Source organism: Microcaecilia unicolor, chromosome 1, assembly GCF_901765095.1.
Source record: "Microcaecilia unicolor chromosome 1, aMicUni1.1, whole genome shotgun sequence".
NCBI lineage: Eukaryota > Metazoa > Chordata > Amphibia > Gymnophiona > Siphonopidae > Microcaecilia > Microcaecilia unicolor.
In genome coordinates, this window is record NC_044031.1 from 769,736,668 (window position 1) to 769,753,613 (window position 16,946).

General features: G+C 43.6%; 1 protein-coding gene across 1 annotated transcript in view; it reads left to right on the top strand.

Annotated features, from left to right (window-relative positions):
* SPG11 (SPG11 vesicle trafficking associated, spatacsin) overlaps positions 1–16,946 on the top strand; it is a 189,878-nt gene that overhangs the window by 50,979 nt on the left and 121,953 nt on the right. The window contains 2 exon segments of the mRNA XM_030189824.1: positions 1,610–1,813; positions 13,561–13,667. Of these exon segments, the coding sequence (XP_030045684.1) occupies positions 1,610–1,813; positions 13,561–13,667 (311 nt within the window).

Sequence of the window (16,946 nt, forward strand, 5' to 3'; positions counted from 1 at the left end):
GCCTCCTCAGCTCGAAACCTTGGGGTCATCTTTGACTCTTCTCTCTCCTTCTCTGCTCATATCCAGCAGACCGCCAAGACCTGTCGTTTCTTTCTTTACAACATCCGTAAAATCCGCCCCTTTCTTTCCGAGCACTCTACCAAAACCCTCATCCACACCCTTGTCACCTCTCGTTTAGACTACTGCAATCTGCTTCTTGCTGGCCTCCCACTTAGTCACCTCTCCCCTCTCCAGTCGGTTCAAAACTGTGCTGCCCGTCTCATCTTCCGCCAGGGTCGCTTTACTCATACTACCCCTCTCCTCAAGACCCTTCACTGGCTCCCTATCCGTTTTCGCATCCTGTTCAAACTTCTTCTACTAACCTATAAATGTATTCACTCTGCTGCTCCCCAGTATCTCTCCACACTCGTCCTTCCCTACACCCCTTCCCGTGCACTCCGCTCCATGGATAAATCCTTCTTATCTGTTCCCTTCTCCACTACTGCCAACTCCAGACTTCGCGCCTTCTGTCTCGCTGCACCCTACGCCTGGAATAAACTTCCTGAGCCCCTACGTCTTGCCCCATCCTTGGCCACTTTTAAATCTAGACTGAAAGCCCACCTCTTTAATATTGCTTTTGACTCGTAACCACTCGCCTCCACCTACCCTCCTCTCTTCCTTCCCGTTCACATTAATTGATTTGATTTGCTTACTTATTTTTTATTTTTTTGTCTATTAGATTGTAAGCTCTTTGAGCAGGGACTGTCTTTCTTCTATGTTTGTGCAGTGCTGCGTACGCCTTGTAGCGCTATAGAAATGCTAAATAGTAGTAGTAGTAGTCTCTTGTAACCAGAGCTAATATTGTGATGTCATAATGCCTCAGGCCACCAATAAGAGCCAACCTCATCAGTGATGTCACAATGGCTTGATTGTCCTATACTTGGCTCACTTTTATTACATAGCTCTTTGAGCAGGGACTGTCTTTCTTCTATGTTTGTGCAGCGCTGTGTACGCCTTGTAGCGCTATAGAAATGCTAAATAGTAGTAGTAGTAGTAGTCTCTTGTAATCAGAGGTGATATTGTGATGTCATAATGCCTCAGGCCACCAATAAGAGCCAACCTCATCAGTGATGTCACAATGGCTTGATTGTCCTATACTTGGCTCACTTTTATTACATAGCTCTTTGAGCAGGGACTGTCTTTCTTCTATGTTTGTGCAGCGCTGCGTACGCCTTGTAGCGCTATAGAAATGCTAAATAGTAGTAGTAGTAGTCTCTTGTAACCAGAACTAATATTGTGATGTCATAATGCCTCAGGCCACCAATAAGAGCCAACCTCATCAGTGATGTCACAATGGCTTGATTGTCCTATACTTGGCTCACTTTTATTACATAGCTCTTTGAGCAGGGACTGTCTTTCTTCTATGTTTGTGCAGCGCTGCGTACGCCTTGTAGCGCTATAGAAATGCTAAATAGTAGTAGTAGTAGTAGTAATGTGTGCTTACTGAGGCACCTCACTTCTGTGCTAATTACAGACATGTTTGTTCTCTCCGAGACTTCTTTCTTGCTTGCTAGTTAACAGACATGTATTTACTCACTTGAGGCTCTGATTCTTTCTTTTTTCTTGGCAGAAATGAGGTTTTCATCCAGTCTGAAATGGAAGACTTTGAGCAGCTGCTTCTCAGGCTCAGCTGTGCTGGGGGAGTCATGCAAAGATCACATCCTGCCTCTCAGTACTGGGCAATCGAGAGTTTGGATTTCCATAGCCATTTCGTCCTCTATTGTTTGGAACTTGGTCTGCAGCAGCTTCTTTACGCTCACCTGGATTATTACAGGTATGGGACTGTCACATTTCCAAGCATGGCATAGTAACCTTGCTCCAGTGTTTTGAAGAGTGTATAAGAGTTTTTTGTAGTTTCACAGAGTAACCAGCATAGAGAAGATTCTAGTAATCTATGACACTGATGTAGAGATTGAATTTTTTCTTTTTGTTACATTTGTACCCTGCGCTTTCCCACTCTTGGCAGGCTCAATGTGGCTTACATGGGGCAATGGAGGGTTAAGTGACTTGCCCAGAGTCACAAGGAGCTGCCTGTGCCTGAAGTGGGAATCGAACTCAGTTCCTCAGTTCCCCAGGACCAAAGTCCACCACCCTAACCACTAGGCCACTCCTCCACTGTTGCTACTATTTGAGATTCTACATGGAATGTTGCTATTCCAACATTCCATGTAGAAGTCGGCCCTTGCAGATCACCAATGTGGCCGCACTGGCTTCTGCTTCTGTGAGTCTGAAAACTCACAGAAACAGAAGCCTGCGCAGCCTTCTATATGGAATGTTGCTAGTGGAATAGCAACATTCCATGTGGAATCTCCAATAGTAGCAACATTCCATGTAGAATCTCGAATAGTAACAACATTCCATGTAGAATCTCCAATAGTATCTATTTTATTTTTGTTACATTTGTACCCTGCGCTTTCCCACTCATGGCAGGACTCAATGCGGCTTACATGGGGCAATGGAGGGTTAAGTGACTTGCCCAGAGTCACAAGGAGCTGCCTGTGCCTGAAGTGGGAATCGAACTCAGTTCCTCAGTTCCCCAGGACAAAGTCCACCACCCTAACCACTAGGCCACTCCTCCACTGTTGCTACTATTTGAGATTCTACATGGAATGTTGCTATTCCACTAGCAACATTCCATGTAGAAGTCGGCCCTTGCAGATCACCAATGTGGCCGCGCAGCCTTCTACATGGAATGTTGCTAGTGGAATAGCAACATTCCATGTAGAATCTCCAATAGTATCTATTTTATTTTTGTTACATTTGTACCCTGCGCTTTCCCACTCATGGCAGGCTCAATGCGGCTTACATGGGGCAATGGAGGGTTAAGTGACTTGCCCAGAGTCACAAGGAGCTGCCTGTGCCTGAAGTGGGAATCCAACTCAGTTCCTCAGGACCAAAGTCCACCACCCTAACCACTAGGCCACTCCTCCACTGTTGCTACTATTTGAGATTCTACATGGAATGTTGCTATTCCAACATTCCATGTAGAAGTCGGCCCTTGCAGATCACCAATGTGGCCGCACTGGCTTCTGCTTCTGTGAGTCTGAAAACTCACAGAAACAGAAGCCTGCGCAGCCTTCTATATGGAATGTTGCTAGTGGAATAGCAACATTCCATGTAGAATCTCCAATAGTAGCAACATTCCATGTAGAATCTCGAATAGTAACAACATTCCATGTAGAATCTCCAATAGTATCTATTTTATTTTTGTTACATTTGTACCCTGCGCTTTCCCACTCATGGCAGGCTCAATGCGGCTTACATGGGGCAATGGAGGGTTAAGTGACTTGCCCAGAGTCACAAGGAGCTGCCTGTGCCTGAAGTGGGAATCAAACTCAGTTCCTCAGTTCCCCAGGACCAAAGTCCACCACCCTAACCACTAGGCCACTCCTCCACTGTTGCTACTATTTGAGATTCTACATGGAATGTTGCTATTCCACTAGCAACATTCCATGTAGAAGTCGGCCCTTTGCAGATCACCAATGTGGCCGCGCAGCCTTCTACATGGAATGTTGCTAGTGGAATAGCAACATTCCATGTAGAATCTCCAATAGTATCTATTTTATTTTTGTTACATTTGTACCCTGCGCTTTCCCACTCATGGCAGGCTCAATGCGGCTTACATGGGGCAATGGAAGGTTAAGTGACTTGCCCAGAGTCACAAGGAGCTGCCTGTGCCTGAAGTGGGAATCCAACTCAGTTCCTCAGGACTAAAGTCCACCACCCTAACCACTAGGCCACTCCTCGGGTGTAATTCCAGAATTAGAATTACACCTGATGTTCTTAAAGATGAGTAAACTGGAAAAAAACATTTTCCTGAATAACAAACTGGTTATGCATTGGAATCAATGAAGGGGGGACCCCAACTATATTTGTGTATATATTATATGTATTATAGCTATGCTTTTAGCTTCGATTCTTCTCTCTGCTATTTGATATGGCTTTCCTTTTTCAATGTATATTTTAATTTTTGCGTTCTTTTATTAGAGTGGAGTGGAGGAGTAGCCTAGTGGTTAGTGCAGTGGACTTTGATCCTGGGGAACTGGGTTCGATTCCCACTGGAGCTCCTTCTGACTCTGGGCAAGTCACTTAACCCTCCATTGCCCCTGGTACAAAATAAGTATCTGAATATATGTAAACCACTTTGAATGTAGTTGCAAAAAAACACCTCAGAAAGGCGGTATATCAAGTCCCTTTCCTCCCCCCCCCCCCCCCCTTCCCATTATTATTATTTTTTTTACATAAGAATATAAGAGTAGCCATACTGGGTGAGACCAATGGTCCATCTAGGCCAGTATCCTGTTTCCAAACAGCAACCAATTCAGGTCACAAGTACCTGGCAGAAACCCAAATAGTAGCAACATTCCATACTACCAATCCCAGAGCAAGCAGTGGCTTCCCTATGTCTCAGTAACAGACTATGGACTTTTCCTCCAGTAAGTTGTCCAAACCCTTTTTAACCCCAGATACACTAACTGCTGTTACTACATCATCCAGAGCTTAAATATTCATTGACTGAAAAAATATTTCTCCGAGGACAGGCAGGCTTATAATTCTCACAAGTGGGTGACGCCGACATGAGTCGCCCATTCCGGAATTTACCAAAGCTAAATGAAAGCTTGTACAAGTCCCTTCCCGCCTGCCACGAGAACACAGTCTCCTCAATTCTTCTTTTTTCATGGTGAGGAGAGGGCATGTTTTTTTACCGTCTCCTCGCGTCATTCGGTCCTGGTGACAGCTTTTGTTTTTGTGCCTTTCAGCTATTTTTCCGTCATTTATTGTGTTCCTGATGTTGGAACCTCCATCCTTAATTTTCCTTTAATTTTTTTAGTGATTTTGCCCAGTTTTAAGTTTCATTTTATTTTCAGTCATCAGGCCGCTTTTAGGCCTTGACTTCGGTCGGGAAATTCCCCTTTCTTTTTTCGTGCCTTGCCCCTTTTTCAGGCACCATCGCATCATTTAATTTAGCCAACAAAGTTTTTCCTTCCATGTCCATGACAGGTCTTTTGTATGTGTATCCTTCCGTACCTCTAGTGGGGAAGACTTTGTTGAAACTCAAGCAAGACCATGGAACCATGATTCTGTTCGTGCAGTATTGGTTCCCTCTTCTTCTGGAGTTGTCCTGTGGAGTGTTTTCCGACCGTCATCATACAGAATGAGAGGTCTCTTCTTCACCCCAACCTTCAGCCTCTGGCTCTCACACCTTGGATGTTGAGAGCCTACATAAGTACGTAAGTAATGCCACACTGGGAAAAGACCAAAGGTCCATCGAGCCCAGCATCCTGTCCACGACAGCGGCCAATCCAGGCCAAGGGCGCCTGGCGAGCTTCCCAAACGTACAAACATTCTATACATGTTATTCCTGGAATTGTGGATTTTTCCCAAGTCCATTTAGTAGTGGTTTATGGACTTCCGTCTAACCCCCTTTTAAACTCTGCTAAGCTAACCGCCTTCACCACGTTCTTTGGCAGCGAATTCCAGAGTTTAATTACGTATTGGGTGAACAAACATTTTCTCCGATTTGTTTTAAATTTACTACACTGTAGTTTCATCGCATGCCCCCTAGTCCTAGTATTATTGGAAAGCTTGAACAGACGCTTCACATCCACCTGTTCCACTCCACTCATTATTTTATATACCTCTATCATGTCTCCCCTCAGCCGTCTCTTCTCCAAGCTGAATAGCCCTAGCCTCCTTAGTCTTTCTTCATAGGGAAGTCGTCCCATCCCCGCTATCATTTTAGTCGCCCTTCACTGCACCTTTTCCAATTCTACTATATCTTTCTTGATATGAGGCGACCAGAATTGAACACAGTACTCTACTACTACTACTATTACTACTATTTAACATTTCTAAAGCGCTACTAGGGTTACGCAGCGCTGTACAATTTAACAAAGAAGGACAGTCCCTGCTCAAAGGAGCTTACAATCTAAAGGGGGAGCTTACAACGGCATACAACGGCATTATAACATCCTCACACCTGTTTTCCATGCGTTTCCTAATGATACCCAACATTCTATTCGCTTTCCTAGCCGCAGCAGCACACTGAGCAGAAGGTTTCAGTATATTATCGACGACGACACCCAGATCCCTTTCTTGGTCCGTAGCTCCTAACTTGGAACCTTGCATGACGTAGCTATAATTCGGGTTCTTTTTTCCCACATGCATCACCTTGCACTTGCTCACATTAAACGTCATCTGCCATTTAGCCACCCAGTCTCCCAGTCTCGTAAGGTCCTTCTATAATTTTTCACAATCCTGTCGCGAGTTAACGACTTTGAATAACTTTGTGTCATCAGCAAATTTAATTACCTCGCTAGTTACTCCCATCTCTAAATCATTTATAAATATGTTAAAAAGCAGCGGTCCTAGCACAGACCCCTGAGGAACCCCACTAACTACCCTTCTCCATTGTGAATACTGCCTATTTAACCCCACTCTCTGTTTCCTATCCTTCAACCAGTTTTTAATCCACAATAGGACTTTTCCTCCTATCCCATGACCCTCCAATTTCCTCTGTAGCCTTTCATGAGGTACCTTGTCAAACGCCTTTTGAAAATCCGGATACACAATATCAGCCGGCTCCCCTTTGTCCACATGTTTGTTTACTCCTTCAAAGAATTGAAGTAAATTGGTCAGGCAAGATTTCCCCACACAAAAGCCGTGCTGACTTGGTCTCACTGATCCATGTCCTCGGATGTGCTCTGTAATTTTGTTTTTGATAATAGTCTACCATTTTACCCGGCACCGACGTCAGACTCACCGGTCTATAATTTCCCGGATCTCCCCTGGAACCTTTTTTAAAAATGGGCGTTACATTGGCCACCCTCCAATCTTCCGGTACCACGCTCGATTTTAAGGATAAATTACATTTTTTTTTGTTACATTTGTACCCCGCGCTTTCCCACTCATGGCAGGCTCAATGCGGCTTACATGGGGCAATGGAGGGTTAAGTGACTTGCCCAGAGTCACAAGGAGCTGCCTGTGCCTGAAGTGGGAATCGAACTCGGTTCCTCAGGACCAAAGTCCACCACCCTAACCACTAGGCCACTCCTCCACTCCACATATCACTAACAGTAGCTCCGCAAGCTCATTTTTCAGTTCTATCGGTACTCTAGGATGAATACCAGTACTCTAGAATTCACTTCCTTGGTTCTTTTGGAGTGTGTCTCATGGGTCTTGCTGGCTTCCAGGAAAGATTCCACTAAGTAGTGTTACTCTTTTAAATGGAGGAGGTTTGTCGTCTGGTGTGAGAGCAAGGCCTTTGATCCCCTTGCTTGCCCTACACAGACCCTGCTTGAATATCTTTTACACCTATCAGAGTCTGGTCTCAAGACCAACTCCGTACGGGTTCACCTTAGTGCAGTTAGTGCTTATCATCAACATGTAGAAGGTAAGCCCATCTCTGGACAGCCTCTAGTTGTTCGCTTCATGAGAGGTTTGCTTTAGTCAAAATGTTCTGTCAGACCTCCACCAGTGTCATAGGATCTCAACGTCGTTCTCACCCAGCTGATGAAAACGCCTTTTGAGCCACTGAATTCCTGCCATCTGAAGTACTCGACCTGAAGGTCATTTTCTTGGTGGCTGTTACTAGATCCTGATGTGTTTGAGGGTGATCCACCCCCAACCCCGCTTCACAGGCATTCCTTACTCTAGCATAAGCATTTCCTTTCCAGGTACTCTCACTGTTCTCACATCTCTCTGAGGCTGCTCTTTCTTTTTTATAAAGTTTATTAAGGAGACAACACATAATAAATGTACACAACAACATTGTCATCAACAGAATAGATTATAAGTAAGAAAACAATCATGAGAATCTCTGGATTCATATGTGTTCTCCATAAACCCAACCCCTATCCTTATCCCGCCCCCCAAAACCCCATTCAAGAATCAATTTTTGACTGTTTGACTATTTGACTGACTGTACATTTGTCCTTTAGATTGTAAGCTCCTTTGAGCAGGGACTGTCCTTCTATGTTAAATTGTACAGCGCTGCGTAACCCTAGTAGCGCTTTAGAAATGTCAAGTAGTAGTTGTAGTAATAATCAAGCATTAGAGGGGTCAGGATGTGAAGACCAGAGAACATAAGGGTTCCATATGCGATGATAAGCCAAAATGTGTCCACTACGCAGGACTGTCAACTTAGACATCAAATGAAGATAGTCCAACTTGCGCAAAACCACTCGAAGCCCAGGTATAGTAGGCTGCTTCCATGCTGCTGCTAGAACCAATTTACTGGCCACAAACACTTGAGTGACCAGATGATGAGAATTAGATTTCACTCCTTGTGGCCTATGTAGGAGGCAGTGGTCCATCTTCATGGGGTAGGAGATCTTGCTTAAGCTTGAAACAAATTTCAATACATTAGTCCAAAATGTTTGAGCTTGAGGACAATCCCAACAAATATGGCACACGTCCCCCACTAGCTCACAGTGGCGCCAGCACAAAGCAGAGTCCAAACGAAACATTTTAGCCAAGCGCTGGGGGGTAGAGTACCAGCTGTAAAGTATCTTATAACCATTTTCTACCAAATCACTAGACACGGATACCTTGAGTAAGGATTTAAACACCTCCCACTGCGCATAGTCATAAGAAACACCCAATGCTTTCTCCCACGTTAGTAAATAATTCATGATAAGTTTCTGATAGGAAAGGAGAGCTTTATACAATCTAGAGAGTCCCCCCCTTTCCCCCTCCACTAACCATGGCACACTCAAGAAAGGTCTCTGTTAAACCCAACTCCCCCTTCGCCCTCCTAGAGATAAAATCTCAAAGCTGATGGAATTGAAAAACATGGGAAGTGGGAAGCCCGTACTCCTCCCGAATGTCCTCAAAGGAAAGCAATTCCCCTTCTTCCCATACTTGCCCCAATTCACACAAATCGGAGCGCACTCCCAGGAGCAATAACAAACATCCACCACCCGGGCTAAATTGTGGGGCAAAACGGATAAACGTGTGCAAAAAATAAGTGCGAACTGGGGAAAACTTTCCACAAATCACATTCCAGGTGGAGAGAGGCCACCGTAGCAGAGGTGGGACCCGTCGGATCACTGCCCGTAAGAGACGACAAGGCTGCTCTTTTCAAGACTGACATGCTTACCCTGAGGAAAGGGACAAAGAGTGTTAGTTTATTTTACTTGAGATATTTATGTGGATGTGGACATGCAGCAATTTACTGGCCTGATCCCACAATTATACCACTGATGTTTGCTGAGTCAGTGGGATTCCCACCCACTGGCTGTAAGCTCTGAGACAACCTAGAAATCTGATGTCTCTGATAAGCTCCAATCACGAACAACAAGTTCCTGAGGCTGGAAGAGAAAGGAAAGTAAAATACAGAAGTGGTTAGCTTGTCGTCACTTAACAAAACATGATTACTCACATTGCAGTGATAAACTACCCCCTGTGCCTTCTCTGAGTTAACAGGCACTCCTGAAATATGGTCACCCTTATGATTCAACAGATCAGTTAGCTCTTGAATGGGGTCCAAGGAGTGGCTACAGGATGCTCCCTACATTCCCACTTCAGCATGGGCTGACTCAGGGTCCCAGTAGGACATTAACACTGTCCCTGTATTAACAACAGAATGTTTTAGCTCAGAGACATAACACCTGTTACTTAGTAATGATACCTGATTACCACTGTCATGCCTGCACATGGCAGCTGCAAATTCTATTTACAGTAGCCTTGCATTTCTCAGTGTTCCCAATGGAGGATTTACCCCAAAAGGTTTCAGTGGCATCCTTTGAAAAAGGTGCCAGATATAACAGATATAGGAGGGTTTCAAGAAGGGCCTATCTCTGAACTCCTTGAAGATGCAGGTTGTAGGCTTGCTTGCATTAGAGGCCACTTGAACGATGCCTCCATATTGGCACATCTAGATGATGTCTGTTTTTTGAGGGAGGATTTAATAGTCTTTGACCCCCCTTTGCGTCCTTTGTGTCCACAATGGAATCTCAACCTGGTGCTTGGGGCTCTGCAGCATCCCCCTTTTGAGCCTCTGATCTTGAAGACGGTTTTCCTGATCATCATCTCTTCTGCAAAGAGCGTGTTGGAGCATCAAGCTGTCTTCTACAGAGACCTGTTCCTTGTTTTCTCGGAGGCTGGAGTGTCAATTCAACTTGTTCTTCCTTTGTAGCTAAAATAGTTGGTTTCTTCATTTCATATGAATCAACTTTGCTCCTCCCTTCCAGAAGGAGGATTATGGGGTGGTCTTCCCCACCCTCAATCTGCTGGATGTCTGTAGAGTTCTGCTCAGTATTTGGAGGTTACTAATGAATGCAGAAGATCAGACCACCTTTTTGTGTTTGTGGGTCTGTCTCCTGGCTTCCAAGGCCATGGTGGCCCGCTGGGTGAAAGAGGTTATCTCCTCAGCTTGTATCCTGAAGGATAAGCATCCGTCTGTGGTTTTCACTGCTCATTCTCCTAGAAGTGTGACTGCTCTTTGGGTTGACTCTGGAGCTGTCCCATTGGATGAGATTTGCAGATCAGCTCCATACCTTCTCAAAGCATTACAGGCTGGATGTATCAGTTACAAGGGAACCTTTTTTGGCGGCTTTAGTCCTCCTTTTGGGGGTTTCAGGGGCCCTCCCAACTTGGGCTGATCTGTTGAGGACATGAAAGAGAAATTAGTTCTTACCTGCTAATTTTGTTTCTTTTAGTATCAACAGATCAATCCAGACACCGCCTTGCTCTTTATGCCGTTATCTGTGTTCCTGTTTCATATGTTGAGATTTCTCTGTTCAGGGTTCGCCTGGTTTTACTGTTTGGTTCCAGTTTGTCTCTTTTGACTGCTCTCTTTTGTGAGGAAGGAAACCTTGAAGATGGTCTAATTTTGGCTACATAGTTCCAACTGGTTTGTTATCAGAATACTGAATTGGAGTAGCCACTCACTTCCTATTAAGGCACAACCCAGTTCTGAGTCCCTTTATCTCCACTTGCTGGTAGACAGGCATAACCCACCAGTTCTGGATTGATCTGTTGACACTAAAGGAAAGAAAATTAGCAGGTAAGAACTCCATTTTCAAACGTTGGTTCTGTTGGATTCTGAGTACAATACGGTAAGAAGTCTGTGACTGATCTGATTACCCAAAGCAGCACTAATTTATAAAGTATTCGCCACATGTAAAGCATATTTTATACTAGTAAAAAAGGCCCGTTTCTGGAGCAAATGAAACGGGCGCTAGCAAGGTTTTCCTCTCCCACCTCCCTCCCTACCCACCTGTGTGTCGTTGTGAAGCCACTGACGCCATTGCTCCTTCCTCTATCTGTGATGCCATTGCTCCGCCCTCGACGTCATCATGTTTGACGCGAGGGCGGGGCCCAGAGACAGTGATTTCGGTGGCTTCACCACCACGAACCCTTCGAACCCGAAGGAAGTGACACTGACGTCAGTGTCTTCAGAACGTTGAGGGTGAGTTTTATTATATAGGATGTTGAAAACTACTACTGCTTAACATTTCTAGAGCGCTACTAGGGTTACGCAGCGCTGTACAATTTAACAAAGAGAAGACAGTCCCTACTCAAACAGCTTACAATCTAATAGACAAGTGAACGGTCGGTCCAATAGGGGCAGTCTGGATTCACTGAACGGTAAGGGTTAGGTGCCGAACGCAGCATTGAAGAGGTGGGCTTTAAGCAAAGACTTGAAGACGGGCAGGGAGGGCTATATTACAGGCATATTCAGCTATGCAGTTTTGTAAGTATGTGTACCAACAAGATATCGTGTACTATCCAATTCCTTAAAATATGGGACAAATAAAAGCCGTGGAGATCTGAAGCGGTGGTAGAACTGGATGCCCCTGAGCTGAGGGTGCCACCTGTATAAGTAAGGTAGATAGGGGAAAACCTCTCGTACCGATATCAGAAACAGAAACCGTGGAACCGGGATGCCTGAATTAGAGAACAAGAAAAAGAATAGGTGTTTGAGAGGATTGGGATGGGGGGAGGGGAGGGAGGAAGGGGGAGAAAAAAAATGCATGTTACAGAATATATTGAGAATGTCAGAATGGCCGAGCAGTGTAAGGCGCTGCATTTAGAGCGCAGTCTCTGGAGGCGTGGGTTCGAATCCCACTCTTGACAACATGGTTTGGAGTGGAGGAGTGGCCTAGTGGTTAGGGTGGTGGACTTTGGTCCTGGGGAACTGAGTTCGATTCCCACTTCAGGCACAGGCAGCTCCTTGTGACTCTGGGCAAGTCACTTAACCCTCCATTGCCCCATGTAAGCCGCATTGAGTCTGCCATGAGTGGGAAAGCGCGGTGTACAAATGTAACAAAAATAAGATAGATACTATTGGAGATTCTACATGGAATGTTGCTACTATTGGAGATTCTACATGGAATGTTGCTATTCCACTAGCAACATTCCATGTAGAAGCCTGCGCGGCCACATTGGTGATCTGCAAGAGCCAACTTCTACATGGAATGTTGCTAGTGGAATAGCAACATTCCATGTAGAATCTCAAATAGTAGCAACAGTGGAGGAGTGGCCTAGTGGTTAGGGTGGTGGACTTTGGTCCAGGGGAACTTCAGGCACAGGCAGCTCCTTGTGACTCTGGGCAAGTCACTTAACCCTCCATTACCCCATGTAAGCCGCATTGAGCCTGCCATGAGTGGGAAAGCGCAGGGTACAAATGTAACAAAAATAAAATAGATACTATTGGAGATTCTACGTGGAATGTTCCTATTCCACTAGCAACATTCCATGTAGAAGGCTGCGCAGGCTTCTGTTTCTGTGAGTCTGACGTCCTGCACGTCAGACTCACAGAAGCAGAAGCCTGCGCGGCCACATTGGTGATCTGCAAGGGCTGACTTCGCTAGTGGAATAGCAACATTCCATGTAGAATCTCAAATAGTAGCAACAGTGGAGGAGTGGCCTAGTGGGGAGTGGAGGAGTGGCCTAGTGGTTAGGGTGGTGGACTTTGTCCTGGGGAACTGAGGAACTGAGTTCGATTCCCACTTCAGGCACAGGCAGCTCCTTGTGACTCTGGGCAAGTCACTTAACCCTCCATTGCCCCATGTAAGCCGCATTGAGCCTGCCATGAGTGGGAAAGCGCGGGGTACAAATGTAACAAAAAAAAAAATGTTAAAAACTGATAATGTGTTTGCCTCTGCTTTGTAATTCAGAATTGATTAAAAAAAAAAAAGATATCGTGTACTTATAAGCATACTGTATGTAGACATTCCTGGGGGCATGGTTGGAATACAAGGGTGGAGTTAGGATAGAAGTGAATGTTTTATTAATATGCCTGTTCATATAGAAACCGTGCATACATTTACATCTTAAAAGCAAATGACAATTTGTGTCCTATTGGCAGTCATCGTATGAGCCTAATTTATAAAGTCTGACATGCACCTATGTTGCTTTTGTAAAATAAGTGCCATTTTGGAACTTGAATACAGCTGCCCTGTTATAAAATTACTCCCCAGGTGCTAGAATAAGCTATTTCAGCTGCCACAACAGAGCAAGACTTATCCTGTATTACTGTTTGTTGAGGTTTTCTTTTTTTATTTTTATTTTCAGTTTAACACCTTCTAATTGTCCAATTTTGGGCAGCAAAGAATTACATGAAGCACATCCTTGGTTTGAATTTTTAGTCCAGGTTCGAGGAGTTGCCAGTAATCCAAGAGGTAAGAAAAAAATAGAACCGATCATGAGGAGAGGCATATCCAGCAGAGAAAAGATAATGACGGAGTTCTGTGTCCAGTCCTAGAGACGCTGTCTCAGGAAGGATGTAAAGAGATGTCATGCAGTCCAGAGAGAGCTACCAAAATAAAAACCTTTTGTGATGTGAATTGAAACCTGACATGTTCTAGACTAAAACATGGGGGTGGGGGGGAGGGGGTTATGAAAGAGGTATAAATTACACGTAAGAAGCAAACTTCTTTCAGAGGAAAAAGTGCTCTTAAAACAAGGCTTCAGGGAGGTGGACTCGGGAACGGACCACATTCAAGATCTGCACGATTGTTCATAGAATCATCTACGGAGAGGCCCCAACTTACATGTTAGACCTCGTTGACTTACCTCCCAGAAATGCTAAAAGATCTGCCCACACATTTCTTAACCTACACTTTCCGAGCTGCAAAGGATTAAAATACAGACGAACACACACTACCAGCTTTTCCTACATGAGCACGCAGCTGTGGAATGCACTTCCAACAAATTTGAAAACAATTAACGAAATCACTAACTTTTGCAAATCTCTGAAAACCTATCTTTTCAACAAGGCCTACCATGAGAATCCATAGCTTAACTATAACACCTCACCACTCCACCTTACTCTGAATGATGCCTCTCTATAACTGCTTAGTTCTTCTTTGTCGTCCTCAATCTCATTGTAATTCCAACTGTATTTCTATCCTGGCATGGCGCTGCCATAACAGGTCTTTGTAAGCCACATTGAGCCTGCAAATAGGTGGGAAAATGTGGGATACAAGTGCAATAAATAAATAAAATATTCCTGTCATACTAAACGCATGATATTCAGTCTCACACGTGGACGACATGTATTTATGTTTACTTCTCACCACTATCGTCATGAAAGAGAGGGTATAACAGCATACAAATAAGTAACAAAAACACAAAAAAAGCAACACTGGGCCTCCAAGAAAGAGATAATTGCCATCTTTTATGAAGACCAAGACCCGACACGGGCCGTGTTTCGGCGCACAAACGCCTGCCTCAGGGGTCTAACATAAAAACACAGATACATAAATATAAATTTCAACAGTACAAGACTATGCAACCATAAAATTGTGTGAACAGTCAAATTTGAAAAGTATACATGACCTCAAACATAGTGTGAATTAACATGCTGACAATAATAAAATCTGTGAAATAATATGTGAAATAGAAAACATATTTATATTGAAAATATAAAAAACCCAAAGAACATATGAGGACCAATAATCTTGTATCAAGGTAACAATAGTTAACCAAAGAGTGTAAATTTCAAATAAAAGCTGCCATAAAAATGGAATACATGTTAAAAATGTATTTAAAAAATCCGTATATTAAAATAATTGTGTAAGGTATATTGTTGATTGACATTATACATCGAAATCTGTAGACTATGTATGTGAGTTATACACAGAGGGTACTTGGTGTGTGTATCTGAAAAAAAGGTGAGAGGGGGTTACCCGAATATGTCTTCACAATCTAGATAAATAATGAGATTCAAACAATCTAAGGCAAATACCTAAGTTAAAACAGGAAAATGGATTTTAATGAAAGTGACCTTTAAGGGCATTAAGTAATTTAGCATACTATTTCTAAGTAACGAAGGTTATGAAAACATCTCTCTATGTCAGAGAATACTATTTCTCCCATATTAACGCTACAGTCGGTTGATGATAATACACTGGAGACACTCTTTATATGAGTTTTATAAAAGATTGTGAAGTTCTGAGTCAAAAGTTTTCAAGAGTGAAAGCATCAATAGGTTGGACACTCATGGCGATTGTAACTGTCTCGAGAATCATCCATTTTAACCCAACTTTTCTGATAAATTCCAACTGAAATCTGTGTCCTCCCTATTGATGCTTTCACTCCTGAAAAATTTTAAGTCAGAACTTCACAATCTTTCTTCATTACACTATGAACACAACAGAAGCCTGAAGAAACATTTACCGTTATCACAATTCCTTAGACTTAGAAGACTTTGTTCTAACTTCGAAGACTTTCATATACAGTTGAGCACCATGGCACAGAGATTCATCCAAAGAGACTATCCCACCGCAGATATACTCAATGGCTAAAGCAAAGCATGCCAGAAGGAAAGACACACACGCTTAGAACCAATGCCTTGGTGTAGCCATTGAGTATATCTGCGGTGGGATAGCCCCTTTGGATGAATCTGTGTGCCATGGTGCTTGACAAGACACACACTCTTAGAACCAAAGCAAGATAAGGACAGACCGAACATCATTTACACCCACCGATACTCATTCCTCGTTAGCAAAATTCAGAAGATCATCAGGGGTCATTGGCATATCCTTGAAAACCATCAATTCTTTAAGGACAAACACTTAACTGTGGCATATTCAAGAGACAAAACTCTGAAGGAGATACTGGTGCCATCCACACTTCCTGTCTGGGCCATCCAGGATTCATCATGGACACCGAAAGTGTGGCAAATGCAGCATTTGTAAACATGTCTGGGATGCATCCATATTTATTGATCCCACTACACATAAAGCATACTTCCAGCTGCAATGCTGTTCATATTCGGTAAAACGAAATACGAAAGCGCCAAACCCCTAAGAGAAAAACTACATTGGCTCCCACTAAAAGAACAAATTGCATTCAAAATTTGTACCCTGGTCCATAAAATCATTCACGGCGAGGCCCCGGCTTATATGACAGACCTTATAGACTTACCAACCAGGAGCACAAAAAGGTCAGCACGCACATTCCTGAATCTCCACTACCCCAGTTGCAAAGGACTTAAATATAAATCAACATATGCATCCGGCTTTTCCTACATAAGCACGCAACTATGGAATGCACTACCAAACGTCATAAAAACAATGCACGACCTAACAAACTTCTGAAAATCACTACCACAACAATCCATCCTAAATACCAGACAACGAAACGTATAGTAGACCTGGATATAATCGAACTTATTATACTTGATTGCTTCACCTACTGTCACCAATGAACTTAACGCAATTCCACTTTATTTCACACTTCAGATATGAACTCTCTCTACTCAACTGATTGACTCACTTGTCACTTATGAACTTTTTAATGCAACAACACTTTGTATTTCTCACTCCGGAAATGGCGATCGCCATTACGGCATAATGTAGGCCACATTGAGCCTGCAAATAGGTGGGAAAATGTGGGATACAAATGCAGCAAATGAAAATAAAATAAATAATACCTCATATGTCATTTACATCATT